The 26,444-nt window shown below is 36.8% G+C and overlaps 1 protein-coding gene across 1 annotated transcript in view; it reads right to left on the reverse strand.

The window, feature by feature from the left end:
- PLXNC1 (plexin C1) overlaps positions 1–26,444 on the reverse strand; it is a 57,799-nt gene that overhangs the window by 22,830 nt on the left and 8,525 nt on the right. The window contains exons 3-12 of the mRNA XM_029283478.1: positions 18,530–18,658; positions 17,591–17,725; positions 14,257–14,357; positions 13,057–13,171; positions 12,045–12,201; positions 3,940–4,015; positions 3,607–3,691; positions 3,444–3,503; positions 1,983–2,119; positions 144–323 (exon numbers count right to left, since the gene is read on the reverse strand). Coding sequence (XP_029139311.1) covers positions 144–323; positions 1,983–2,119; positions 3,444–3,503; positions 3,607–3,691; positions 3,940–4,015; positions 12,045–12,201; positions 13,057–13,171; positions 14,257–14,357; positions 17,591–17,725; positions 18,530–18,658 — 1,175 coding nt within the window. The remainder of the gene's footprint in view (positions 1–143; positions 324–1,982; positions 2,120–3,443; positions 3,504–3,606; positions 3,692–3,939; positions 4,016–12,044; positions 12,202–13,056; positions 13,172–14,256; positions 14,358–17,590; positions 17,726–18,529; positions 18,659–26,444) is intronic.

The raw sequence follows: 26,444 nt of genomic DNA on the forward strand, positions 1-26,444 counted from the left end.
AGAGAGAGAGAGAGAGAGAGAGAGAGAGAGAGAGGTCTATAAACTCAAAGGATCTACTTCTATCAAAAACAATACTGTGTTTAGGTTAGACTATTAACTTTCAGGTGGTTTAATCTTTTATGATAGTGTAAATTAAATATTACCTCATCCAAGTATTATTTGGAAGGATCTCAGAACATGATGGAAAAGAGACGTAACGTAGTGGAAGAGAGGCTGAACATTCAAACCCGTTTTCCTTTATGCATGCACTCTTGACTTCTTTACGACTTGGTGGTAAACAGAATTTCATGTGTGTGTCGTTTAACACTTTAGTAACATATCCCCTAAGGAAAAAGAAAAAAGTGCCCTTTTTTAATGCATTATTACCCTCACTGAAAGTTTCTGCTACCTGAACTCCTTTTAAAACTCCTTTTGTCCCCTTTCACCTATTCTGCACTGTCTTCTGTTTTTTCCTTAAAGGCTTAGAACAGTGGTTCTCAACCTGTGGGTCAGGACCCCATTTGGGGTCGATCGACCATTTCACGGGGGTCGCCAAGCAAGGCTGTCCGCCATTTTTTTTGTCGGCCATTTTTTCCCCTTTTCCGGCGGGTGCCTTACCTCCCTTGGGCTGGGCCAGTTGGTGGTCGGCCTGCTCCATCTCTGCCACTTGCCAGCTACGCCTCGGCCGGTGCAGGGGGCGGAACCACGCATGTGCGGTGCTCCCGGGCAGGGAAAGTCCTCGACTTATGACCAGTTGGGTAGTCCTCGACTTACGACCGGTTTAGTCCTCGACTTACGACCGGTTGGGGTCGCGGCATTAAAAAGGTTGAGAACCACTGGCTTAGAACCTCCCTTCACCTCCATGGGCCTCAATGGTGTTTCTTAGTATAAAATATTGTCTACAGTTCTTGATTCTTGTTGACACTCCCATTCAGCTCTTTTTTTGATTATCTTTCTTATAGAAAGTTGCTTCCTCTTTCAGCTAGCTCTTTTCTTTGCTTGATCAGATAAAACTTTATTCTCTTATCTAAGTACTGTTCACATAGAATGAAGATATTATAGATTTGTAAACTCCTTCAGCAAACTGATCTTTGCTCTCTCTGTTCCTTCACTCAGACTGCTTCTTAGAATCTAACTGCCTCCAGTAATTGCTTGCTCAGCAAGAACAGACTATCTAATCAACTATAGCTGAAGACTACCAGCTCTCAGTATGCATTGCTTGCAATCGTAACTATTTGGGATATTATCTTGTTACTTTTCACAGCTGAACAAACAATCCCTCAGAGAATTAGCTTCTCCAGAGACTTTTCTCTTTTCTTTGTTTCTTTTTTACTGGCAAATTCCCATTAACTATTCTTGTTTACAGTACTTTCTCAGTGTATTGCTCCTTGGAAAGGACTGCTATTCCTTGTACAGTCTCTGCTTATTCAGGAGGTCAATAAATCACCCATAGTGAGCAATCAGCAACCTTCAGAAGACACTCCTTGCAATCAACATTTTTCTCTTTACTGTTGAACAAATAATCTCTCAGAATATACAGTTTCTCAAGTCACTCAGATTCTCTCTTGCCTCCTTTTCATATTGAAAATGTGGAAGAGCATGGTCAAGGTATACAGTACAGTAAGTTCTAAGAATGATTGACGAAAATATGAATAACTATCAGGAGTCTGATGCCATACATATTTAACTCTCCTTTCCATTTCATTTATCCTATATTTACTATTAATTTTGTTCATAGCTTTATGTCTTCATATGTACATTTCAGATAGACAAATTCAGTGCAATATTCCACAGAGAACAAGAAAAAGATACACTAATGAATTTTACTTCCTAATTACTAGCAAAGTTCCACTTTGGGGGTTAACAAAACAACAGAACAGTTCCAATTTCCATGTATAGGAATTGTAAATCTACGTTTCTTAGGTAGACACTATGTGACTTATATAGTACAATCACCTGTGCAAACGGTTTCAATATAAAATCAACATATTATTTCGACTCACACATCTCGTTGGCAGCTGCTTGTTCCAGTTATCTCCATCAAAAAATTTGATTTTGTAAAGTTTTCTCCTATGACTAGCACTTCAGGTTTACCTAATGTTGATATGTAGTTCGGTTCAATGGAAATAATTTTGATAGGCTATTGGAAACAAAATAAATTTATATTAACATATCCAGGCAATCTTTTTAAATTAAGTAATAGAATCATGCATTTATAAATACCTTTAACATTCCTTTGTTATTAATAGTTTGGGAGCTAATTTGGTGTAGTAGTTAAGGAACCAAGCTAGAACGCAAGAGGCCAAGTCCATCCTTAGCTAAGAAAGCTAGCTGGATGACCTTGGGCTGGTCACTCTCTCTCAGCGCAACCCATAGAGTTGTTGTTGTGGGAAAAATAGGAGGATAAAGTTGTGCTGTATATGTTTGCCACCTTGACTTATTTGTATAAATAAATAAATAAATAAATAAATAAATAAATAAATAAATAAATAAATAAATAAATAAATAAATGCAACAGTTTTTACATGATACTTGTAGTGCAGCAGTATATAAATAATATTACATAATTTAAATTGTTTTTTTATAATAAAGTAACAAGAAAAATAACTAAATTCACAAGAGCTTATAATCTGATGCAGATATAGAGATGCCTCTCAAATGATGATTTGCAGGGACTTGAAGTTATTGACCCATGCCACCGAAATTACCTTAATCAATGCTTAGCATTACACATTGGGCAACATTAAATACTGTATGAGAAGGGCTAAGCAATGTTTCTGTCTTGATCAAGCTTTTAAAACAATATTTGAAAAGAAGAGGAATATTAACTATAGCAGATGTACTCAAAAGATGGGGTAACAAAACTAAAAGTTTAGTTTCATAAAGATAGATCTCCATCTGCAATCATATATCTTTTTTAAAAATAAAGTCACAAACTGAATTAGGAATATGATTCAAAAGAAATCCTTCCCTCACATCAAGTTATATACATATTATTTTAATTTTCTAGTGAATATAAGTTTTTAAAAGTTACTCTTTTAAATTCTTTTATTGAAACCAAGGTCCACACAGAGGTGAAAGAATTAAGTTACTTTATATGCAGTGATCCCAACCCAGATTGCATCTTTATTCTGTTATATCTGGAAAATTTACAAAGCCAGCTTAAAAATATATAAATATGAATCAATAGTTTGCTTCTCATAAAACTGCCACATCAATCTGTCAGTAAGTAGAGAGCCTGTCTTTCTCTAAAAAGACAGATTCATGCCAAGGAGTTAAGGGATAGAGAACTTATAGCCTTCCAGATGTTATTGATAATTCCCAGGATTATTTTCCATTGACAATGCTTAACTGGGTTTCTGAGTAATCTTAACAATTAGTCCATCTCTGATGTAAGACATACAGTATATAATCTTTTCATTAAACTTCTAGTATAATACATCAGTTTCATTTTTTTTGCTGACCTTTGATGTTGCTGAATGATCTTTTTTGTTTAATGCATTGATAGCACTACTACAATCAATCTGAAAAATAAATCAATAAAAACAAATCAATTTACAAAGACTACTTCAGAGAACAAATTTCATTAAATGATTTTTGTAATTTTATAAAATCAAAACAACTTACTTTTTTGGCACAAGTCATGGTAGAGATAACACATTTTTTTTCTCTAGCATTCCAGGTACAGTGCGTATGATTACATTCTGAGCATCTAGTAGTATATGTTAAAAAACAGAATATGTAGCAATTGGCAAAGGTCATCAGCAAAAGTGTGAACAGTGGCTAGTAGCTAGGTCCTATTTATGATATTTACATATCATAAATATTAAATATTTGATACTGGATCTATCAGTAACAACCTCAACTTCTTTTTTACATTTATGATATTTTACATTTCTTATTCTTAATAAATGGAATATTATAAATCCATACAAAATGAATTTAATAAATGTATCTTACGTTTTTGATAAGGAACAGATGTCAAATTCAAATATTTCTGATAACTTCCAAGTTCCTGAAATGAATGACACTTGAACTGAAAAAAAAATGAGAAGAAAATCCTTATATTATTAAATGCATGGATACCTGAAAGGCTTACAACAAGTGAAATGCATTACCAAAGAAATATGAAAGGTCTTCAACAACAAACCTCTAAATAGATTGCACCTCTTACTATTTCATATGTCACACAGAATTGACCATCTCAATAAAATGATGTTCTATGTTTCTTGAATATTATAGTCAGAGTACCTCAAATTATGATACAATTGTACAGGGTGTACAGATCTCATCTACTTCTGCGTGCATTATCTTTGCAATACCGTTAATGTAATTTCTGGGACTATCAACCTGCTTCTATGGGCAAAGTTTTTTAAGAGTGCTTTCTTCAGGTGAGTGGGGAGAAATCCTATCCCAAAGGTTCAGATAATGAAAGAGTTAAAGAAAAACTGAAATTTAATCCATCAATCAAATATAACTTGTCCATGTAGATAATGACCAAAGACTATCAGGGCCTGGAAAATCAAACTCCGAACTAATGAGGGGCAGAACATTTCCCTATCCGGGTGCTTTTTAAAACCGAGTAGCGAAACTCCATTTTGTCTTTTGTTCAGATGGGAGCTCTTTCCCAGGGCTGACTGAATGCCACTTAGAAGCCAAACTCCAATCCATTTAGCTCTGAATTGGCATGCAAGGAATTACACGGTGCAGCTATCTAGTTACCAATGAGGCTGTATGTGGTATAAATTTACTTTTGTTTCAGAGACTAAACTGTGCTATTGGGATTTTGTTTTATCTGTTCTCTCTCTGTGTCTATAAAGGGGGAAAAGGCAGTGCAAGAAAAATCTGTTTTCAGTTATTCTGTTTCTTTTAAACTTCTCATTCTTAAGCTCAATATACATAATAAAGCATCTGCATTTCTTATGAAATCAGAGCTTTTTTTGACAAGTAATTTCTAGCATATTCTAACTATTCAGAGAAAGTTAAGAGTTTTGCCATTTTCTACATAAGAATTGAAATTAGCAGAGAGTATGTTTTCTCTGGAATAAGACAGTTTCTTCCAAAGAATTGTGGGAAGGTGCAGGTGGATTATGGGTGGAAGATCTAAAATGGTTTTCTCAACCTTAGCTGCTTGAAGATGTGTGGACTTCAGCCCCAGAATACTGGATGGGGAATTCTGGGATTTGAAGTCCACACAACTTCAAACTGCCAAAGTTGAGAAACACTGATCTAAAACTATGTGGGAGCCAGGAGTCATGTTCACAATATCTCTATGTAATGCCCGTACCATTATAATACCTAGAAATGTATTCATGCTTTATTTATTAGATTTTTTATCCCATCTATATACTTTACAAATATTATGTATGTTCACTCAAAGCAGTGTACATACATAATACTCCTTCCTTCTCCTGTTTTCCCCACAACCACAATGTGCCTTTTTTCCTGTGTCATCCAATATTGTGGGAAATAGTCTTGCTTTAAGAAAGAATAGTAAGATACATATTATAACTATACCATTTAAACAGCTTAATAGTACTTAAAACTATGCCATGTTTTAATTGCTATGAACTTATTTATTGATTTTCATGAAAATGGTGTTACAGGTAGTTTACAGAAAGTATTAGCATTATATACAAAGTCTAAAACAGCTAAGAACTAGGCTCCAATGGAAGAGAATATTTGAAGCTCAGGATTGAACTGTGTAGCCCTTGGTGCTCTCTGAGTTTGATTATTGTTACTTAGTTGGATAATGAAACTCTGTGAGAAAACAACCAAGTACCAAGAACTCCAAAGAACTAGGTTTCTTGAAATGATCTCTATTATCTTTGTCTCCTCCACTAACCTATGAAATAATCTCTCATGAGCATGCCAGACCTCCAAACTGATAAATTTTATGTAATTTTTAAAAACAAATGTATTTATGTTGGCTTTTCTCCAGTCATTGGAATTTTCTTAAACATTGATTTTTTTTTTCTTTTAAATGAGGTTTCTAATAATTAGCAGACCCATACAAATGTCAAAATTCTAGATAAAGAATACATAGAAGAAATAAAAATAGAATAAATAAGTTGAAATGGATTAACAGCGCAAATAATTATATATTTATCTTTAGGTTGATCTGTGCATTCTTTTACATCTGTTATACACACTGATGCTAATGGATCTGTTTTCAGTCTTCTACCATTTCTTTTACTAATAAGATTAGATTGATATTTAGTAAAATTGCTGTAATTGTGTCACCACAAGATTAGGCTGTATTCAACAGGTCAGATTTTATTTTTCCAGAATGCTGAATCATTAAAGCAACTTCCTTAAACTTGCATTCATAGGGTGTGGTTATGTGAAAGCAAAATGGATCGTTAATTTCTTTCACTTTAATTAACCACATCTTCTATTCCCATGCAATATCTACCCAATCACATCACTCTGTAATAATAGTTCAAAATTTGTTTGCCAAAGAGTTCCCCTTTTCTTTTAAGCAAAGTTGCTGAAACTCAATATATATAAATATTTCTAGAAGAATGTATAAAAATGACATAATAATTACTATAATTCTCCAGATACCCAAGACCATAACCAGTCATCCTCCAAATATATTGGTATAATAAGTATCTTCTAGGAAATTCTAGAAAATATCGTCTCATTTATAATATACTTGAATTGCAAGAAAACCCTTTCAGGAGAAGCAAAGTTCCATTTTTAGGATGCCACCTCTTTTTATGCTGTTTATTTCAAGCAGAGTGATACCATGTTTCCCTGAAAATAAGACCCGGTCTTTTTTTTTTTTGTCTTTTTTTTTGCCTCCAAAAGAGGCACCATTCTTATTTTTAGGGGATGTCTTTTCCAGAGTCTTACCTCGCGGCGGCAGCACCAAGCCTCACCCAGCCAGCCCACTTCTTCTGTGGCCTCTTGCTGCTGCTCACAGGCATCACCACCAGCCTCCATTTCACTATCAGAGGTCTTCCAGAAAGTCCTCTGCAGCTGAAAACCCAGCTCCAGATTGACGTGCACAGCACACCTGACCTCCAGGGGGGCGCAGTGCCTCAATCCGGAGCTCGGTTTTCAGCTGCAGAGGCATTTCCTGAAGGCCTCTGACAGCAAAATGGAGACTGGGGGCCACAGATTGGACATGCCTGCACTAGACCAAATTGGCTTTCTTTTGCAGGTTGCAGATTGCTATCAATTTATAAAATACTTGGAATTAGAAGACTTTCAACATTATTGGGTATAATAATCCAATATGCAACCAGGCAAACCCAATGAAAATACATTGTGATGGATAATTTATGTATGATAGATACCAAGTTATTTTTCAAAGGCATAGAAATGAAATAGATAGAAGATGTGACTACATATGCCATATGTCATATTTCATAGAAATGAAAAATATGGTCAATAGCGCTGGAACTCTTTTAAATACAACTCTTGTTTAGGTACTCCTCTCCCTTTTCCTTTCTGGTGTTGCTATGAACAGATTAAAATTTTTGTCTGTTTCATTTAACAGAGGTTTATTTTTATTTCCAGGTCTTAGGATGCAAATACTTATAATGATACTTCAGGAAAATAGACTAAGATTCTTTAAAGTTTGTATCTCTTAATCACAATTTAGATGTGGCACAATATTAAACTGTATTTAACTTTAAAAAATGAGAATTGCCAATCCACTCTTACTGAAGGAAGGGAAAAGAAATGGATCGGAAATTTATTTATATTGTTTTCAATCATTATTTGGCATTACGTTTGATCAAGACCTTAGAGTCTATTGTTAATGCAAATTTTAGTTAATTATTACATTGATATTACTACCTTTCTCTTTAGAATTTATTATTATGATTCATTCGCTGTCAGCCATATGTTTAGATTGGATTTGGCATTTTTTTATCCATCTATCAAGTCCTTCTCCAAGGACCTGGGATAGGCAGATGTTGTTGTTTGATGATATTAAAGATATCATCACAGAATGTAAATTGTTCCAAGTAACTTCTGCAACTGTGTGATGATGATTTTGTCAATGATGATGGTGTTCAACTGCTGCTCCAGATACTTTGTGATTGCAGCCAAGGCACCCAGTACTATTGATGCTATTTCTATTTTCTCTTGCCATAATCATTTTGCTTCTATTTGCAGATCTTTGTATTTTGCATTTTTTCCAGTTCTTTCCCTCCTACTCTGCTGTTTCTAGCTACTGCCATGTCCACTATCCAGCTTTTTTGTCTTTCTTATTGACAATTGTTATGTGGCAGGTGAAACAAATGAGCAATGTTTTCAGTCTTAAAATATAGTTATATAGCTGATTCAACTTTACATTCAAATTGGATACTTTCTTCCTTTCTCATAATCTCTTTGAAAAAGGAAGTGAAAATGATGAAATCAGTTACTACGTATTTCCCAATATGTTTGCAAGTCAACATTAACACAGTGTTGGTATCTGCTGAGGTTGTAGAAGAGCACTGAGAAACAGAATTATGCAAATCGTTTTTGTCCATACATTTTAAAAGCTAATAGATTTAGGCACCCGAATTTTGAAACTTTCAAATTTTTAGCACTTTGGAATTCTTGAAGTCACCTACAAACATTTATTTCTGCCTTAAAAGATATAATAACAAAACAATGGAGAATTTTCAGTGTTTTATTACTTGCCTAAAGATCTTATAGATTAAAATAGTGTATATATATATTTTTAAAAAATCTAACAATAAAGCTATTGCACTGCAATGCCTAAAAGTATTATAGCTGACATTATTTATTAATGGATATGAATGTACTTATAATTGCACTGAACTTAGAAGGCAGTTACAAAATACACATGTCCATTTTGCTTCAATAAAAATGCCGACAGGAAAGCAAGTGATTGAAATATACTACTATACCGTGGCTGAACATTGGATAGGTTTCATAAAGAAATGTGTATTATTTTCTTCTGTTAAAAAGGTCTTATAAATAATGCATAAGTAAACCTATAATTATAGCAATGAATAATACAAAACAGCCCAACAATAAAATGGCCATTCAAATGGACTGCAGATTTTCCACAGCATATGAGAAAGTTGAATCCCTTGTATATTGCCAACTTTGGTTTTTGGAAATGGTAGTCAACAGCTAAGGAGAAATTAGAAGTACAGTTGACCTTTCTTAGGCCAGTGTAAAAAATTTTATGGCTTTGTTGAACTTGCTGCAAATCTGATGTTGGAAAATGTGTTATTACTATGTAGCATAGTAAAGAAAGGGATTGGTGGATTTCCCCAGATTTTTATCCCTTCTTTCCCACAAATTGTCAACACCTGACTGAAAAGCGTTCCTTGCTTAACACTGGATAAGGATAGAATGATGAGTTTTAAGAGCCAAACTCCTGCAGCACTTGCCATTTCTTTGAGCTGCCTCACTCCCTCCACTCTTCTCAGACTGTGAATTTCCTTCCTGCTGCACAGCTAGCCTCTTCCCCCTCCCCAGCTGTAAGTCACTTCTTTTAAAACACAAATAGAGATCTGCACTAAGCCCATGTTTAAAAGTAGCCTTGATAATACTGGTATGGAGAAGGGCATATACAATGCAATGGAAATTTCAAATTCAAATTGAATCTCACTAAATTATAGCACTATGCTATGCTATCAGTCCACTTGAAGCATGGGTTTAGTAGTCTTTGGAAAGAATGCTAATCCTGTGTTTAAAAGTAGCCTTTTTAAGATGAGACAGGCTCTATAGGGAGACTTCATAGTGTAGAGGACTCTCCCTCCCTCTATAGTGTGTAGACCACCGGTTTCTTTCAATTAGCTAACTTAAAATGTGAATCAGCTCAGAGATCTGCAAGTAGAAGGACAGAAATTGAATTGAAAGATCTGAATTCTTTCAGTCCTACGGCCCAAATCAGTAGGTATTGGCCCTGGAGGACAATACCCAGAAACTAGAGGAGAGTGGTAGAGCCCACATCAGCCTAAAATATCTTCACATTCCTAAAGTGGTCAAGAGAAGTTAAGTCAAACCTATCTCTTGGGATCAGTTTAATACATCCCTGACAGAATGATTGGCAAAGCTTGTCAGTTTATATCCATTGCAACAAATAGGTTGTGGTAAGAAGAAAAACTTACTTTAAAACCAGAAGAGTTAAAGATACTTGAAAGCTGCCTCAGATGATATCAAGGGACTAGGTCAGTATCAGACAATGGTAATGTTGTCAGGGAATGTTTATGGTGTGGTTAGATGCAGGTGAGGGAAGGCCCAATGAGTGGTTCAAATATTGATTTTCTATCTTTTAGGAAACACTTAAAGAAAAGAACCTCTGCCAGAAAAACATGCTTGTAATCTGAATCATGTTTGTATTAGCGGACATATAATTTAGATTCTAATGGACTGTATTTTTTAAAGAAGGATATATGGTTGATACAGGCTGCAAGAAGTAAACTAGTGGACAACCCATGAAAGTTTAACCATTATTCCTAATTAAAAAAGGTTAGGATGGGTGTAAAGGTCTATATACTGTAGCATAATGGCAAAGGTCAGAATAATGGCTAGATCTGGAATTGATTCAAAAAGATTACAGTTGCCAATCAGGATTATGATTCAATTTATTTTAATCATCTATGTAGTATGATCTAGGATAGATTTGAATAACCAGCTTGCCCCCCCCCCCATGTGATAATGGGCCACTGGCCACTCTTCAGAGCAGGAAAACTTGTTGACATCAGGTCTAGGACAACTAGCCACAGCCAACTCACCACAACCAACTCACATGGCCAACTCACCATAGTCAACTTGCCGTGGCCAACTCACCACGGGACAATTCATCACAGCCAACTCATCATGGGACAACTTACCGTGGACAAAAGTTACATAATATCAAAGAAATGGTAAAATAGAATCATTAAAGAAAAAATGTAAAAGGAAAGACAAAATGAAATGTGAATGAAAAATATTAAAATATTTTTTAATTATTTTAAATAATTAAGTAAAATTGTTGAAATGTCCCTTGGTATGTTGTCCCACAGTGAATTGGCTGCAGAGAGGTATCCCATGGTGAATTGGCCATGGCAAATTGGCAGCAGTGAGTTGGCCACGACAAGTTACCCGTGGCAAGTTGCCCTATTCTGTGTTGACATCTACTTACCTCTAGCCATCCAGAAAGGCAACCTCCATCTGTTTTTTTTTTGTTGTGTATATGGACTTTAAAAAAAAAAATTCTTACTAGCATTGCTATCTATGTTGTCTTCTGCACTTCATTTCATTGCAGGCAGCCCCCTTTACTCCAACTGGCTGTGATGCCATGTTGCAAGAATTCCCCTATAGCTGATTACAACCCTTCTTGGCCATCTATTTATTTTACATATTTATCCGTAAATAAATGAAAGTCTAGCTTTTTTAAAAAAAGGTTACATGATAGAACATTGGAACAGTGAAATGGTGGATCTTTTTTTCTTTCTTTTTCAAATTAGGTAAAATTGACAAGATGTTACATTTTTGCCTTCCTTTTGCCCCTTCCTTCATTTCTTCCTGTCTTCCCTCCCTCACTCCCTTGTCAACTATTAGGGGGCTCATACAAAAGAACTGTTACTGGAAATCCTGTGTCCTTGAAGCCCCTTCTGGGTCATTGGTGCTTGCTTCCCTGACAGGCATAGGACGGGTAAAGCAGTAGTGAAATCAATCAAATATGGTAAACATAGTATAATCATATATCAGACCATCACCATGGCCAATGTGAAGAAACTGGAATCTGGAAAAGCTTTCTTAAACTGGCTTTGCTTCCGTGATTTTAAGGCTGGAGTGTGGAGCGTATTTTTTTCACACAGGTTTTTCACACATCAATCAAAGGAACATTTTTAATAACATAACGGAATTCATTATTACATTAAGTAATGTTTTATTATATAGCTGAGTCTAAAGGGGGTTATGTTATGATGAACATGCAACGCAAATATTAGCTAATAACAAATTAGTTATTAACTAATAACTAATCCCTTTGCACTGAGGGTTGTTAAGGGTAAATTTTGAATTTTTATGTATAACTAGAGAAAGGATATTGCCAGATATGGAAATATCAACTTACAAATCTGAAATATAAAGAAGCTCACCTTTTTCTGATCGATCTTCAAAATTTATATCACAGGAACAGTTCAGATGGCGTTGATTCACATCACAAAGAATTTCATTGGTCCTTATATTTAACATCTTGCAACGGGAATGTGCTTCAGAAAGACCAAAAGAATTTACATCTACTCTCATACGAATCTAAAAGAATAAGAACATTGAAAACAATAAATTTATTCAGTGCTAGTTATAAAATTGCCAATTTTATCCTGACAGTGAGCTAGGGAGTTGAAATCTGTGCAACTCCACTGATTAAATCCAAATAATCAACTATGAAACAGGATCTATCCAGGTTTCCTTCCTTCTGTTCCCAGTCTAATAATGATTTAATATATGTAGTGATGCATGGCTTCTTTTGTTTAAAATGTAGTAAAAAGTACTTGAAAATTAAAGTACATCCCTATGATGATCATGAATCTGGAGGGCTCCATGTTAGCCAGACTGGTTAATCTATTTTGTAGAGCCTTTTAATACAGATGAATATTTAGAAATTTGAAAGTCATAAAATATAAATAGTATTGCTATGATAAGTACAACTGGTAGAAAACCTCTGTGGCATGGGTTACTTTCTACAGAGTAGGATCTACTGTGTCCTCCAACAGCAGCAAAAATATTAGCTGAATATACAATTCTGTATTACCACTATTTCAACTTTTATTTACTTGTGTTTAATTTACTGGATTGGATCCAATGATAAAGTATTACAATCATGACTATATCTAGATCTGACCCATTATTCTACTTTTATTGGCACAATGAGAGATACTATTCTTGGAAAGGAGGTTATAAAAATTACTAAGGATTACTGATCTTACAATTGCACAACCCTGCAACAGTTTTCATTGGTAAAAACTAAAAAAAAGGGTAATATTTTTATTCAAGTGACTGGAGCATTACACTAACGCAATATTATCATAGCCTCAAAATCACCATTACTAACCATTTCATTACTATTACTGACTTTAATCTACGTATAGTGAATTATGAAGTACATACCTTACTATTTTTGAGTTGAGAAGTGTAGATTTTCAGGCACTTATCTATGCTGTATGAAATATTTACCCAGTTAGGTGAGTTACTAGAAAATGAACATTCTCCTTTTAAAGTGCAGCTGAAGAAAATACAAATATATTTGTTACAGAAATACTAAAACATGTTTTGACTCTATATAGCAATTCACACTGTTTTTCACTAGCCATTTCTGAATGCTTTCCTCAGCTCATAATAGGCTGAAAGGATGTGTTTCACATCAAATATGGTTTGGGAGTTCTACCCCATTTCTATTCAACTATTTTTGTAAAAAAAAAAAGTTGCTGTATTGTTTATGTAAGCAATGCAAGCATTCCTGAGAAACACATTGGCCTAACCAGATTATCATGCTCTGCTGCATTTGCTTATATAGTATAGTTTAGATTTTTATGATTCTATAATTTATTTTACAAAACAGCTAAAGCCAGGACTCAGTGTAATGACTTGACATTCAGATTTGGAGAGGCCTAAATTTAAAGTTTTGGAAGCCTGGAATTAAGAACATAAAGAAGTTCAACTAGATTGGATTAAAATTCATTGATCTTTATATAATTTTCGGGAATAGCTCGTAGAACTCACAACTGCTAGCAGGGAATTCGTGGACTTGTAATCCCTATATTCTGGGAAAACAGCACCATTTTCTTTTTAAAGCTGGCATGCAAGCTGTTTTCTGTGCGGTTTATATAAAGAGTATTATTTATTTTGCTTTGGAAAAAAACTAAATAAACCTTAAACAAAACTTCTCATTTCTCTCATTCAGGCACTTAAAAGATCTTAAGCAAAGATATTGCTTCATTTGAACACTGTTATGGAATCCAATGCTCTGTGGAGCAAAGAGGTTCCACCTTTTTTCTGAACAGAGGTTCCAAAGAATGTTGTCCTTAGATTCGTCTATCTGAAACATAGCAATAAATACTGAAATGTATTTCTGCAGAAATTAATTTATAATCTTTAGGAGTCACATAATTGCAAAATCTGAGAATCCCTGCCTTAGTGAAAATCCCTATAACTACAGAAATAAAAAAAAATCTGACTTTCTTTCTTTCTCTCTTTCTTTCTTTTCCTTCCTTCTTTCCTTCCTTTCAAACCACACATAATTTTGAACATTTAGACTGTCCATGAAATATTAATTATGTTGCATTACAATATTAATTAAAAGATAAATACCTTTTCTTTGTATGGCACCATCCACAGTGTGGGTCCATTGCAGATAAACAATCTCTACAGGAAATATATTTGCTGCAATTTGCAACCTGTATTCTCCTGATCTGAAAAAATTAAAAAGTACCTTTTGCAAATTCCGTATCAGCCATTCCAAGCAAATCAAATAATATTTTTATGAGTTCAAGATACACAAAAAAGAATAACTATTTTTAAATAAAGTTATAATTCTTAAAAATATAGGGAGGTATTCAAACAAATATGATTTATTAGAATACTAGAATAAAGTTGGTATTTTGGATATGTTGATACCAATTTCTCACTTTTTCAATCTTTTACAAATAACCATTTGTGAACTTGATTTTAGCTTATCCTAGCTGGCAAAAGCTGGCTGATAAATAACAAGTCTTTGGCTGCTAGTTTATATTGTATTGATTCTGGAATAAATTCCAGTATTAAAAGAGAAACATATAAAATACAGGTGTTTTCTGATGATATGTTGATCATTTTAGAAAAGCCTTCGGAAGGAATAGAAATATTAATAAAAAAATCTAAACATTTTGGGGGTAATAATTTTAAAAATTAGCAAGCAAAAGATGAAGATGCTAACGAAGAATTTGAAAATGGAAAAACAAAGGGAACAGATGGAAATAATTGATTTAACTTTTTTTCTTGTATTATTATGACTAGCATGAATTGTATTTTATTGCAGAACAATTATGTTAAAGCCTAGAATTAAGAAGGAGATGTTGAAAGAGGAGAAATTACTATTGTCCAGCATGCCCAGCCTGGTCCTTTGCAAGGCAACTGCTGGCCATGTGAAGCAACTTCCCCAGGTCTCATGAGAATGGGAGACTATTTGGAGAGCAGGAGGCCCCTGTTCCAGTGATAATTTGGAAGAACTTAAAAACTTTCCAAAGGCTTTCTGAAGCACTGCGAGAACAGGAACCACTATTTGGACAATGCTGCAGGTGATTTGGAGAACGGCCCAAATGGCCTCGAAAAGAGGGCCTGGCATAACCAGCAGCTACCAGGTGTGCAGCAGCAGCAGGAGAAAGATGGCAATGGCAGCTACGTACATCAGGGCCTGATGGAGGAAGAGCAATGGAAGCAATGACAGAAGCTTGGGGCAATGGCAGCTGGCTGAAACTATCAAAGTTTTCAGGCCTCTACTTCAGCCCCAGGCCTTCCACTGCTAAAGAGGTGTGCTGCCATGCAGGATGGCCAAAAAGGCATGGATGGGGGAAGGGAGGGAGGGAGCTGAAGTGCCTGAATTTTGATCACATAATTGGGGGCCACTGCAACAGCTGTAACTTCAGGGACTAGTTAAAACTCACTTCTTTCAATGCCATTTTAACTTTGAATGTGACTGAACAAATGGTCATAAATCAAGGACTGCCTAAAGCAAAATTTAGGTTGAAAAGGTGGACAAGAAAGGTCATGTAATTTTAAATTCAAATACACATAATAATATAAAGAATTTTAAAGATTAACATTCAACTGAAACAAGCATTTTTCCTACTGGGATTAATGGACAGACTATCAAAAAAGAGTTATGGGGTATTATTTTTTATGTTCCTTTTGTGAAACTACTATATGTACAAAACTGGAAAGATTCTAAAACAAGCACAATGGAGGAATGCTTGTTGAAGAAGACAGAAGTAGCAGAAATGGCAAAATAGACTTATCTGATCAGAGAAAGATCTACATTTTTAGTAGCTGGAAACTCTTTATGGACTTTTTTTGCTGAAGAAAGAAAAAATTGATCTATGGCTTTGACGATTAGAAAGAATAAACTATGGAAACAAGAAAATTTTCGTGTAATGTTACAAAGGGAAGGTAAAATATAAATACATTTATAACATTATTAAGAAGATTAAAAATTGTGTCTTTATAATTTTTCTTTTTTTCTATTTTCTTTTCTTACTATTTACTACTTTTATTTTCTTTAATATTTTCTATAAATATTTTTAATATTTATATTGTTTTTACCTTAAAACACACACAATCATATGTACAATATATCCTCAGACATACACACACACACTTAAGTTCCAAATTAGTACAACTTTTAATTATTGTTTTAAATCTTATGAGCCATTTTGATTGCTGAGGCTCTATATTTTATTTGTGAACTGAAATTGAAATGTGAGCTGCTGCATTAATGTTTTCATGTTCTATTTAATTATTTTGTATATAGGCAAATTCACAGGAAACTACTGCTAAAAATCATTTTGAAATACACTTCTGGCCAACCTCTGAGTCGAACTTTCTATTTCAGTGGTTCTCAACCTTTTTAATGCCGCGACCCCAACCGGTCGTACGTCGAGGACTAAACCGGTCGTAAGTCGAGGACTAAACCGGTCGTAAGTCGAGGACTACCCAACCGGTCGTAAGTCGAGGACTTTCCCTGCCTGGGAGCGCCGCGCATGCATGGTTCCGCCCCCTGCGCCAGCCGAGGTGTAGCTGGCAAGCAGCAGAGACGGAGCAGGCCGACCACCAGCTGGCCCAGCCTAAGGGAGGTAAGGCACCCGCCGGAAAAGGGGAAAAAATGGCGGACAAAAAAAATGGCGGACAAAAAAAAAGGCGGACAGCCTTGCTTGGCGACCCCCGTGAAATGGTCGATCGACCCCAAATGGGGTTCCGACCCACAGGTTGAGAACCACTGTTCTATTTCTAGGAAGGTTGGATTAATTACTGTTCTTAAGTGTTTTATATACTGAGGAAAACATACATTTTTGAGATATCAGTTATTTTAGTTTTAATGTAGAAGTATTATAACTGTGGTTGTTCATAACAATTTCTGTTAAGCTCAGATGGACTCTATTAATTCTATTAAAGAATTAATAGAGCCTTTGACCTTCTAGTATACAGTATTTTCTCCATACCAATGAAGAGTTGGAATAATGCTAAGTGAACTTACAAAAAGAAAGACTGATAATGTTGATGTCTTGGACCAATCACAATGTGGAATAAGATAAATAGAAAGCAGTGAAATGGGATTGTAAAGTGGAAGAATGTGAATACTGCAGAATGTGAAAAGGGGCAATACTTGTAATATTAAATTACTAGGATGGGGTGATTCTTAGGACCTGATGTAAGAATTTTCCAAAGTCCTCCCCCCCCCAAAAAAAATCCAGTGTGTGGTAATTTTTCATAATACTCTAAACTTTTTCCATGGGCATTCCAGAGTCTTTACCATAAAACTTTATTAGAAAACAATTGGAATATTTGCAATAGCTTTGCTGGCCATTGATACTTGGCTATATGAAGTTTTATAACCAACTTTGGAAATAGCATATAAATGGAATTCTAGAGTATAATTTAGAATTCAACCAACCATATTATTAGATGGTAGATAGATGTAATTCTGATCCGTAGGGTCAAGTTCAAGCCTATGGAAAATGGGTGTTTCTTCCTTAATTTCATATAAAATGTCTGGACAATTTGGCTTCATTTTGTCATCAAGAACAATCTATAAAAACAGGATATATTTAATGAACATAAACTTGCAAACAGTTTGGAACAGAGTTGTCCTGTACTCTTCTGCCAGCTATTCATCATCACAACTTCTTTTCCAATGTGATCTTAAACAATTGTGAGAAAATATTAAGGCTGATTTTTACCTTGCTAAAATTATTTAATAAAAACAAAGAAAGAAAAGAAAAGAAAGAAAGAAAGAAAGAAAGAAAAAGAAAAGCTGAAAAGAGTGTAAACAGTTATAGATGCTGTTGTTATAGTAAAAACATATGCTATGTTCTAACATTGTGCAAAATCATTATGTAACTTCTGTTATAGTGGCTTAATGTATGAGTCTAGCCTAACCAGTTTGTAAATTGTTGTTTATATAACTGTAGTATTATATGTTGTTCAAAATACCACAGTTAAATTAAATGAATATATTATTAAATCAAAAGTAGTAAAGAATGTATTTTTTAAAAAAGTAGCTTTTTTTCAAATGCAAAGTTCTAGTGAATAATGTAAAATCTGTCTTCCTTCAAAATATTTTCTATTTGATTTATAGAAAGTGGAAGCTCTAAATGTGCAAATACATGCACCAGAGTGTTTTATTCCACTCAAAAAAAAAGATAAATTCCATGTGCAGATTATTTGTGAGTTCTTAAAAACTAAGTATATTGATTATTTATATTAATGGTATTATTTTTTATTAAAAACACATTAAAGAAAAATAGATACAAATATGAACACTGTTTTCTGCAATTTTACATAAACCTGATGTATAAACTAGTAAATCATAATGATTCATGGCATAACCTACCTTCAACAGCTGCCCATTTCCTGTCCCTAAAAATAAAACAATCTTCTTTAGAAGCACAGTGGCATAAACTGAAACCAAATTAAAGTGACTCAGAGAAGTTGAGTTGTTGATTGGCCATATAACTTTTATCTGAAACAGAATGAACAAAGAAACAAAACTTTAGAATGCATCATTACATCATAATTGAAAGAAGAAATATTCAGTAGCTGTCTGTGGGAAGATTAGTTGCCACATTATATATTTTGGGTGGTGTTTTATCTCAAGTAGGCTTCAGTACAGTATTATTAAATTGTTCATAAGGATTAATATAATATATATTTAATATATTATACTTTTTTAAAAAATCAGCATAATTAGATCAGAGAAAAATGAGAAACACATAACCATTTATTGTACAAAATACTGCACATATTTGAATTTTGAATTTTGAATTTTATTTTGAATTTTATTATTATTATATTTTGAATTTGAATTTTATTATATTTATACCCCGCCCTTCTCCCGGAGGACTCAGGGCGGCTTTATTTATGAAGAAATAGCCATAGCTCTTGGCACTTTTTTTCTTGATCATAAATTCAGTTGTATTTACCCATCCTAAACTAGCAGCAAGCATGTCCTTAGAAGCATCTTTTCTTAATTAATGCTAGCTAAGTGAATCCAAATAATTACAGGAAAACATTGCAAAAAAGAAGTAGACCACATAAAGAGCCACTTTGGTCTAGTGCAGTGATGGCGAACCTTTTAGAGACCGAGTGCCCAAACTGCAACCCAAAACCCACTTATTTATCGCCGGGTGCCAGGTGGGCGTGGCCCACTGGTGGACGTGGCTGTGGTGGTCATGACAGATTGGGTGGGTGTGGCCAAGGTGGCCGTGATCACCTCAATGTTGCTCGTGGGGAGGGATGCTTGTGGGGGCCAGGCAGGGTTGGGGAAGATCCAGGGGGTCTCTGGCAGGTGGGGCAGTGGACAGGAGGCTCGTGCTGCAGGGTGAGGCGAGGCAGGGCAGGGGTGCCATTGTCACAGGGCAAGGTGAGGCAGGGGCTGGGACGGCGGCTGCCTAACACCATTGGCCCCTGCACACAGAGGCCAGCATGGGTGCTGGGATACATCCGGCCATGTGGGACCTCTGCAAGTTAGCGGGCAGCTGGTTGAAGAGGGATGGTTGCCATCTCCAGGGCATGGCGTGCGTGCCCACAGAGAGGGCTCTGAGTGCCGCCTCTGGCACGCATGCCATAGGTTCGCCACCACTGGTCTAGTGATTAAGGCACCAGGCAAAAAAGCAGGAGATTGTGAGCTCAAGTCCTTCCTGAGCCATAAAAGTCAACTGTATGTCTTTGGGCCAGTCACTCTCTCTCAACCCAACTCATCTCACAGGTTCATTGTTGTGGGAAAAATAGGAGGAGGAAGGAGTATTAGATATGTTTGCCACCTTGAGTTATTTATAAAGCTAATAATATGGAGACCTAAAACATAAAATACAGAAAATGTGAAGGTCCAGATCACAAAAATACAAATATGTGTGAATTCCTTGCTCTCAATAATTTATTCTGTTTTGAAAGAAGATATTGTGTGATGGATAATGGCCATGTGGGGCATTCTGGACACTAGAATCCCAAACCATTCAGTAGTATACATTTATTTGTTTCCAATGTATGGGTCACTTTTTTAAAATTTCTTTTTTCTTATGATGCAGCTAAATTTAATATTCATATTATGCCCTCAGTGTTTGTATGTTGCTTTTTCTTTAATATTTCACGGCGTTATCATTTACAAGAAAGTAAGAAAAACAGGAAATCCTGTACAAAATCTTTCACCTCCTTTTTTTGAAATGCCTTTTATAATTTCATTTTATGTGGCTCTTTGTTTCCAAGGCTCATGGAATCATAATAGAAAACCTATTTTTAAAAGACAAAAATCCTCTATTATCTTTGGTTGGTATCAGTTCTGTATGTATTCCTTAAGATTCTATTTATGGTTCTGAATAATTATTTATGACAAATTTACTGTATTATTATATTTGTAATGAAGTTAATAAAAATCCTTCATATTTAACAGCACTATTAAAATTTGTCAGATGATTTTTTTACATTGCTGTAAGCCAAAGCGATGATCAATTACTCCAATCTCCTTCAGCCTGCTTTACTATACTTCAGTTTCCATAATTCTCAGTTGACACAGAATATTAATTGGAAAAAGCCGAATTAGATTATCTCTATATTGCCTATTATCTATTACCATTTGGCAAAGTGGTTTTCTGTCTATAACCAACTGACACAACTTGGTTTAATAGTTGTTCTTAAGCTGTCCTTCCAACATTGTTTGTGGTGTAACTATCAAGTGACATAGAAATATGCAATAGTGGCAAATATCTGTAGCTTGGGTACAACCAAGCTTGTGGGTTGGTTTCCAAATGTTTTGTTACCAGGGTAGGTAACATCTTCAGCAGAGTTTAGGGGTTGTCAGTGTCAGTGTTCTTCTGTTTATAAGGGCTTTGTGTGGTCAATAGGTCTTGTGATGAGTCAGGTGTGATTCATCAGTGGGAGTCTTGTGATGGGTCTTGTGATGGGGAGGTTACATCAGGTGAAGGTCATTGGTAGGTGAAATGCTGTGGTGGGGACTTGCTTGGGTTGGTTGAGGGTTGGTGCTTTCTCTGGTTGGCTGTGCAGTTGATTTGGATTCAGAGGGATTTGTAGGTTGATTGTAGGTCAATGTGTCTATGAAATTGCTTGTGGAGTGCCAGGAGCGTGGCAGGTGGTAGTGTGGCTGATGATTTTTGTATTGCTCCAATAGAACTGGTGCTGTTTGGTATCAGTGTGGGTAGAGATTAAGGATTTGGGATTGTGGCATTTGATTGCCAGCCGGTGTTTGGGGATCCTGGTTTTTAATTGATGTGATGTTTGTCCTACATAGAATTGGTTGCAATTGTTACAGTTGATTTTGTAAATTACATTGTTTCTTTCATCCTTCTGTATCTTGTCTTTGGTTCTGGATAATTCCTGGCAGAGTGTGGCTGTGAGTTTGTGGGCTGTTGCTATTCCTAGAGGTTGGAGAATTCTGGCTGTCATTTCCCTTTTGTGTGTGGTAGGGTTAGTTTTTGGTGGTAGTTGGTTGTGTGATGTATTGTGGTTTGGGTGGTGTGTGTCGGAGTATGAAGTTTTTGAATAGCCATTACGGAGAAAGACATCAAACAGCCATTTCTCTTCCATTTTTTTCAGTGTTGTGGTGCTGCAGTGTGTCCTGGCCCTTCTGAAGAAGGTCTGGACATAGCTCATTTTGTCTGTGGTGGGGTGGTTGCTTGTGAAACTGAGGATCTGATCTATGTGCGTGGGTTTGTGGTAGATGCGGGTTTCCAGTTATCCACGATCTAGTCTCCTCATGTCGATGTTGAAAAATGGGACTCTGGTGTCTGTTTCCTCTTAGAGTATGAATTTGATCCCAGGGAATATGTTATTGAGTAGGTGGTGTGTTTCTTCAATTTGGGAGCTTTTGATGATGACAAAAGTGTCGTTGACGTAGCATATCCAGAATTTTGGTTGGATGGTGGGTAGAGCTATGGATTCGAGTCATTGCATGACTGCTTCTGCTATTAGGCCTGATATGGGTAATCCCATTGGGGTACCTTGTACTTGCTTATAGATTTTACTGTTGAACTTGAAGTGTGTGTTGTGTGGGAAGTCAGCACTCCCAGAGAAGGAAATATTAAAAGGGCAGAATATATTTCCCTAAAGGATTTTAAAAGCAAAAACCAACCCTGCCCCCAAGTCTCTCGGTCCCAAGCAGAAACTAAGTCTGCAAAAATGCAGATGTGATAATCTTGTCAGAAAGATTAGAGTCAGGAAACTGGGATTAGGAAGAAATATCCCTAGAATCAACACCAAAAATCTAAGAGTCATCAGCCACAGCCACAGGGAAGCAGGATTTGACCCTTGGGACATAATAGGATTAACCCATCACCATCAGAATACCAGAAAGGCACACTCAGACTCAGGTCAAAATTCATGCCACAGGAACAACTCCAAACAAAAGGCTCCAGAGGGTATAAAAACCCACTCCCTACATGTGCTCACTCTTTTCTTCCAGAGCCATCTTAAAGGTTATCTTATCTTATCTTAAAGCAGTCGCCATGTTATTTATTCCCGGCTTGGACTGAACCATGATGAAGACTTTTCCTTCAACAATTTGGCACCCAGGATGGGACTCCAAGCTAACCTCTCCAATGGACAAGACTGGTAAGTCCCATCTTGCCGGCAGCAGACCCCTTGTGTCTGTGGATGGGTTTCCCAGGCCCTGCCCATGTGGAGCCAGGGTAGTAAAAGGAGTTTTGGGTTTGAGCTCAAGGGCTGCTTTGGAAAGAAGGTGAAGGTGAGTACTTCTAAATTTTAACTTTAAAGCCAGGGGAGCAAAGGAAATGTGTGTTATGTCTATGTGTGTGAGTGAGAAGACCCTTTTCCCAATCACAATTGGATTTTGCTCCCTCTGGCCTTTCCTAGCCGCAGAAAGGATCTGTTCAAGTGGCAGACCCTGGAAAGCATGGGGGTTTGGGCAGAGTGCAAGACCTTTTGTTAGGGAAAAGGGAGAGGCTGTGTGAGAATGGAATGGAATGAGTGAATGAGAGAATTGCATTTGGGCAACCAGCTGGTAAGGCCCTGTAAGCAAAGCTGTAGGAGGGGCTCATACTAGTGCACAAAGCACAGGTCCTCCCAGACTCCTCCTGAGTCTGAAAACTGAAGAAAGTGAGGAAGAAGGAGGCCGCATACCTGTCTGAGCCGAGGGTGGCAGGTCCTCCCCAGACACCTATTTGGTCTGCAAAGTGATGGCGGGACGGCAAGGATAGTGTCACTAAGAGTGGCTGGGCAGTGCTGCTAGGACCTGACTAAGCCAATTGAACCCCACATAGTAAGGGAAACACAGGTAGTTGTAGTTCGAGGGTCGGAATTAGGACAGAAACTATTAAAAAATGGACTTTGCTCTGGGTTTTGCTGGGAAACCAATTTGGCTAAATAAAGGTACTTAAAGGGAAAATAAGAAATAGTGATTCTCTCTCTCTCTCTCTCTCTCTCTCTCTCTCCAACCATGTGGTATGTTTAAGATTTGTGCCTTCCCTAATTTGAGTTAACTGAGATTTGTGGTGGGAATGACTAGGATGTGTAGAACTAAAAGTTCTGTTTCCTTTTCTGTTCTCTTGTCTTTGTGTGTATATGTATGGTCAAAGTCTTTGTGTGTGAGGTAAATGTGACTGTTAATTGTCTCTAATCCAAAGAGAAAAGAATTTTAAAATTTTGCTAGAAATTCTGGCTTAAAATAAGCCATCAAAAGAAAAATACCCTCACTCTTTTTGTCTGGCCAACAAACAGAGTGAAGAAAAATGTTTTTTCTTCCTTCCTTTCTCTCTCTGTACTTTTAAGAACAGCTCACAGTTAGCAGGAGGAAATGTTTTAAGTTCATCTGTTGGGAAAGTTTCACTCTTGCATTTACTTATGTGTTATAAATGGGTTTTATCTGTCTATCCCTTTCCTGAAACATGACCAGCATTTGTCAAGTTGCAAGTCCTTAAGTCCTAACATGTTGCAAATGTTCAGTTTAGAAGTGAGACCGCTCATTTATGTTCTCTTACCAGAATCCAGCTTTCTTTTGTCCTCATCTGTGTTGTCCCCATCTTATCTGTTTCTTTAACCACTGCAGTATTAATGCTTTTTCAAACTCTGTCTGCAAGCTACCCTCCCCCCAATTCTACTTCTCCTTTTCTTATCCTCTGTTCTCCATGCCTTTCTCTGCATCTCCTGGGAGAGTCCACCCAGAAAGGGGGGAGGAGATCTTGTTCTCATGTCTTTCAGCCCGACACAGATGACCCCCCCAACCTTTGGAAGCAGAGCACACTGACCCAGACGCTGCCTCCATCCATTGATTATGGAATTGGGTTTTGAACCCAGCCATTTACCAAAGAGCCACCATGTAACCAGAGTGGAACAGATTTTCCAAGTCCTACCATTCCCCCAGATGCCTTTGAAAGCTGCAGAGGACGGAAGGAATCCTGGAGCCATTGGTCCCCACGTGAAGCCTCAGAAGAAAACTAGGAAGACTATGGGGGGAGGGTGGAAACTCATTGTAAGGTTTTCATTCTTGCCCCATTTGTGTTGTAATTAAGGAATTGAATGTATTTATGGAGTAATGGCATTTGGGAATAGTTGGCACAGCAAGTACTGAACACCTTGGACTTCTGTCTGGTGGGAGGGAAAATTTGTCCAGATGTTTGTATTGCCTGTTTTGTAGAAGCAGCTACACACACACACACACACACACACACACCATTCATAATCACACTGAGTCTTTCCCCTCCACCTACCTTCAGTAAAGTTCCACAGGCTAATTTTTGCTCTATTGCACCAAAGCTTTGCATGCACAACTTCCTGAAAATTCCAAGGGGGAGGGAACTAGGCCCCCTCAAGTGATTTGCAATTCATATGCTCTGACTAGAGAAGTAGCAGGAAAGAGACCTCCAAACCTCAGCCATGAATATCTTGCACTGGTGGACTCAGATTGGAAGTCCTAGGGCTCACTATGTGCAATTTAAGAAAATTTAATAGCCTGGCTTGCATACTGGCTAACCTCAATTGGACATTACAAACCTGGATGCACTGAACTAAGAGTTAAGGCAGGAAACAACCCTTGAAAATGGGCAGCCAGTGACTATGTACTGAGGCAAACCATGGCTATGAAGAATTTTGGGAGGAATGTGCAAAACAAAACTTCTGCCCTGACTTTTAGAACTTTATGGGTTGGAAGCTCCCCTTTTGGGAGCCACTGCAGGGATCTTTTTCTGCTTGCCTCCATTAGTATCTTCTCCCTTTTTTGCATTTACAGTTTAAAGCTTGTTTACCAAGTCTTCCTGATCAGATCAATTTTAATCTTGTGCCAGTAAAAGTAGGTCATCCACACTATTATGGCACAAAGGAGGAATTTGTGGGAAGTCAGCCCCCCAGAGAAAGAAATATTAAAAGGGCAGAATATATTTCCCCAAAGGATTTTAAAAGCAGAAACCAACCCTGCCCCCAAGTCTCTTGGTCCCAAGCAGAAACCAAGTCTGCAGAATTGCAGATGATAATCTTGTCAGAAAGACTGGAATCAGGAAACTTGGATTAGGAAGAAAGATCCCTAGAATCAACACCAAAACTCTAAGAGTCATCAGCCACAGCCCCAGGGAAGCAGGATATGACCCTTGGGACATAATAGGATTAACCCACCACTATCAGAATACCAGAAAGGCACACTCAGACTCAGGTCAAAGTTCATGCCACAGGAACAACTCCAAACAAAAGGCTCCAGAGGGTATAAAAACCCACTCCCTACATGTGCTCACTCTTTTCTTCCAGAGCCATCTTAAAGGTTATCTTATCTTATCTTAAAGCAGTCGCCATGTTATTTATTCCCAGCTTGGACTGAACCATGATGGAGACTTTTCCTTCAACAGTTGAATCATAGATCCAGAAGTTTCATGATGGTTTCTATGGACATGGAGTTCTGTGGTGGCATCACCTTGTGGGTATGGTGTTTAATGAGTAGGTGGTGTATGGTTTGTTTAGCCATGGGTAGAGATTAAAGATTTGGGATCGTGGTGTTTGACTACCAGCCGGTATTCATGGATCCTAGTTTTTAACTGACATAATGTTTGTCCCCTGTAGAATTGGTTGCAATTGTTACAGTCGATTTTGTAGAGTACATTATTTCTTTTATCCTTCTGCATCTTGTTTTGATTCTGTATAATTCCTGGCAGAGTGTGGCTGTGGGTTTGTGGGCTATTGCTATTCCTAGAGGTTGGAGAATTCTGGCTATTTCCAACACCTCTTTTGTGTATGGCAGGGTTAGTTTTTGCGTGGTGGTTGATTGTGTGATGTGTTGTGGTTTGGGTGCTGTGTGT

Source organism: Protobothrops mucrosquamatus, unplaced genomic scaffold (genome assembly GCF_001527695.2).
Source record: "Protobothrops mucrosquamatus isolate PMUCROS unplaced genomic scaffold, P.Mucros_1.0 scaffold_65, whole genome shotgun sequence".
In the NCBI taxonomy this organism is placed as follows: Eukaryota; Metazoa; Chordata; class Lepidosauria; order Squamata; family Viperidae; genus Protobothrops; species Protobothrops mucrosquamatus.